We start from the raw sequence: 3,406 nt of genomic DNA, 5'->3' as shown, positions 1-3,406 counted from the left end.
TCTGAGGGAGGAGGGGCTGGGGCTGGACTCCCGGGTCTGAGGGAGGAGGGGCTGGGGCCTGGACCCTTGGATCTGAGGGAGTCTGAGGCTTGGGCTCCTGGTTCTCTGTGGCTGCTGAACCCTGCTTCCTGGCAGAGCCTCTGGAGGGGATTGGGAGGGCCCAGCTGCCCTCTCTCAAGTTGCCCAGAATCTCTGTTCTTCCACCAGAGCCACCAAAGATCCACCTGGACTGCTCAGGGAAGACCTCAGAAAATGCGATTGTGGTTGTGGCTGGAAACAAGCTGAGGCTGGACGTGTCCATCACAGGGGAGCCCCCTCCCGTCGCCACCTGGCTGAAGGAGGATCAGGTATGGTGGGACATGCCCTATGTCCTGACTTTTCCCTCTCAGCTCTTCTGGGTGATTTTAGGCAAGTTGCTTTCCCTCTCTGAGCTTGAGTTTCATTGTCTGTACAATGAGGATTATGATTCCTTCTTCAGGGGGTTGTTTTGAAGATTGGAGATTGTATTTGTCCCTCACTTGGTTCTGGCCTAGGACATGGTGGGTGCTCCATCCATTCATCTATCCATCCATCCATTAATCCATTAATCAACCAACCAACCAATCCAACTATCCATCAACTCATTCATCTTTCTATTCATCAGTTAATTTAGAGATTACTTAATTCGTCGAGCCATCCATTCATCCAGTAATTAATCAATTTGTGCATTCATCCATCAATCAATCCTGTTATCCATGCATGCATTCATCCATCCACCCACCTACCCATCCATCTATCCATCCATCCATCCACCCACCTACCCATCCATCCATCTATCCAGCCAGCCAGCCACCAACCTATCCATCCATCTATCCATCCATCCACCCACCTATCCACTCATCCATCCACCCACCTATCCATCCATCCATCCAACAAATATTTTCACCTCGTATATTCCAGGCCCTGGAATAGTTCAATTTTTCTTCTCTCCTCTGGGCTTCCATTTCCTCTTCTGTGACACGGATAGACTTGACTCCATCTTCCTTCATTCCTCCTTCAGCAAACACCCCCCGAGCTTTCCTCTCTGCCAGGCTCTGTGTGCCGGCACTGAGGATACAGCCGTGAATCAGACACAGCCCCCGCCTTCAGGAGCCTCCCCTTTTGGAGAGAGGCAGACACGTGCCCAAAGAGTCACAGTCCAGGGTGATGGGGGCTGAGATAAAGGGAGGTACTGGACACTATGAGAATTCAGGGGATGGGGCATCACTTTCAGCTGGGGGCATCCAAGAGGGCTTCCTGGAGGAGGCAACTTCTGCGCAGGTCCTAAAGAATGAGTCAGAGTATAGCAGAGAAGAGTGGTCAGGGCGTTGCATGGGTCCAGGGCCTTGTGCGTTGTGGGGTTGTGGGGTGACGGAGGGACATGGAGATCTTTGAGCAGGGGAGAGGCAGAGGCAGGTCTGGGTTTGGGGAGAGGTTGTGCAAGGCCATTTGGTTGCTGTGTCCAGGTGTTCTCGGCCACCGAGGGCAGGGTCCGCATCGAGCAGCGGGAGGGCAGCAGCAGCTTCCTGATCGAGAGTGCCGAGCGAGGGGACGAGGGCCGCTACACCATCAAGGTCACCAACCCGGCCGGCGAGGACGTGGCCTCCATCTTCTTGCGGGTTGTGGGTGAGCAGAGCGGGGGGCTGAGCTGGGGGTGGTTCCTGGAGGCCGTGAGGGGCCCCCTGACTCTCCTGCCTCCCCCCCAGATGTCCCAGACCCCCCAGAGGCTGTGCGTGTCACCTCGGTTGGAGAGGACTGGGCCGTTCTTGTCTGGGAGCCACCCAAGTACGACGGGGGGCAGCCGCTTACCGGTGAGTGCCTGTGTGCCGGAGTCCCCATAACCTCTGACCTCTCCTGCCCTCTGACTTCTCCTTGACCTCTGAGAGTCCTTAGCATCCTTGATGACTCCCCCTGAAACCTGGTTTCTGTCTTTGAGATCTCGCGATCCCTTTGGTCTTCTCCATCCTTCTTTACTCCCTGATGAGCCGGGAATCTTCACTTTGGCCAAATAGCCTGGGATTTTCTGTGACCCCTGACCCCAACCCATGACCTGTGACCCTTCTTGATCCCTGACCCCATGACGGGTGACCTCTGACTGCTCTGTGCCTTTGAGATCAACCCAAGATCCATGGCCTCTTTGGGCCATGTGACTTTTTGATATGACCCCCCCTGCCCCGACTGACCGGCCGCCCTCCTCCGCGACCTCGCCCTGAGCGCCCGCTCCTCTGTGCCCGGGGGCGGCCAGGGTACCTTCTGGAGCGGAAGAAGAAGGGCTCTCAGCGCTGGATGAAGCTGAACTTCGAGGTCTTCACGGAGTTGACTTACGAGTCCACCAACATGATCGAGGGTGTCCTCTACGAGATGCGCGTCTTCGCTGTCAACGCCATCGGCATTTCCCAGCCCAGCGTCAACACCAAGCCCTTCATGCCCATTGGTGAGGCCCCTCTGCACCCTCGCCAAGCCCCCACTCACCTCCCACCCGCATCCTGCCTGTCACTGATCTCTGACCCTACACCCTGGCCTTTGACCCCCAGCCCTACCCATCCTCCTGACCTCTTCCTGACCTAGTGCATCACTGCTGAGCTCAGTGATCCTAGACTCCGTGCTGTTGCCTGAATACTTCATTGACCTCTGACCTACCAGACTAACTCCTGTCCCCACCCCTGGAGACCTCACTTCGCTTGACATCTTGTCTTAATGACCCATGATGACATGTCCTTGCGCGTTGACCTGTGATCCCTTTCCTGACCTGTGACCCCAGCCTCTCCCTGTGACCACTGACCCCTCACTTACCCCCACCTCACCTTTCCCTGGGTCCTTACAGCGCCCACGAGTGAACCCCAGCACCTGATGGTGGAGGATGTGACAGACACCACCACCACCCTCAAGTGGAGGCCCCCGGATAAGATTGGGGCGGGTGGCATCGATGGCTACCTGGTGGAGTACTGCGTGGAGGGCTGTGAGTGACCCTGTCGGGCCCGGTGGGGGCGGAGGCTCACACAGAGCCCCGGGAGGGTCCCATCAGGGGACTGCATCAGGGCAGCGCAGAGAGGTCTCTGGTGCGGTGGGCTGCCCTTGTTCTGTCTGCACTTGCATGAACCCCTGGGATGGGATGGGTCAAGCTAGGCCCCCAGTGACCAGCGTGTCCTCTCTCCCTCCCTCTCCCCTTCTCTCCCTCCCTCCCTCCTTCTCTCCCTTCCTGCCTTCCACCTTCCCCTACTCTCATCCTCCATACAGCAACACCTTTTCATCCATCCATCTATCTTTCCATCCTTGTATTTATCTGCTACCTGTATCCCTTCTTCCTCTCATCCATCCATCCATCCATCCATCCATCCATTCTTCCATCCATCCATTCATCTATCCATCCATCCATCCATCCATCCAT

At 56.6% G+C, this 3,406-nt stretch overlaps 1 protein-coding gene across 1 annotated transcript in view; it reads left to right on the top strand.

Annotated features, from left to right (window-relative positions):
• MYBPC2 (myosin binding protein C2) overlaps positions 1 to 3,406 on the top strand; it is a 24,033-nt gene that overhangs the window by 13,318 nt on the left and 7,309 nt on the right. The window contains 5 exon segments of the mRNA XM_046681903.1: positions 208 to 347; positions 1,485 to 1,644; positions 1,725 to 1,829; positions 2,264 to 2,452; positions 2,843 to 2,977. Of these exon segments, the coding sequence (XP_046537859.1) occupies positions 208 to 347; positions 1,485 to 1,644; positions 1,725 to 1,829; positions 2,264 to 2,452; positions 2,843 to 2,977 (729 nt within the window).

Source organism: Equus quagga, chromosome 13, assembly GCF_021613505.1.
Source record: "Equus quagga isolate Etosha38 chromosome 13, UCLA_HA_Equagga_1.0, whole genome shotgun sequence".
Classification (NCBI taxonomy): Eukaryota; Metazoa; Chordata; class Mammalia; order Perissodactyla; family Equidae; genus Equus; species Equus quagga.
Note: the sequence above shows the minus strand (reverse complement) of the source record. Positions and strands in the feature narration are given on the sequence as shown.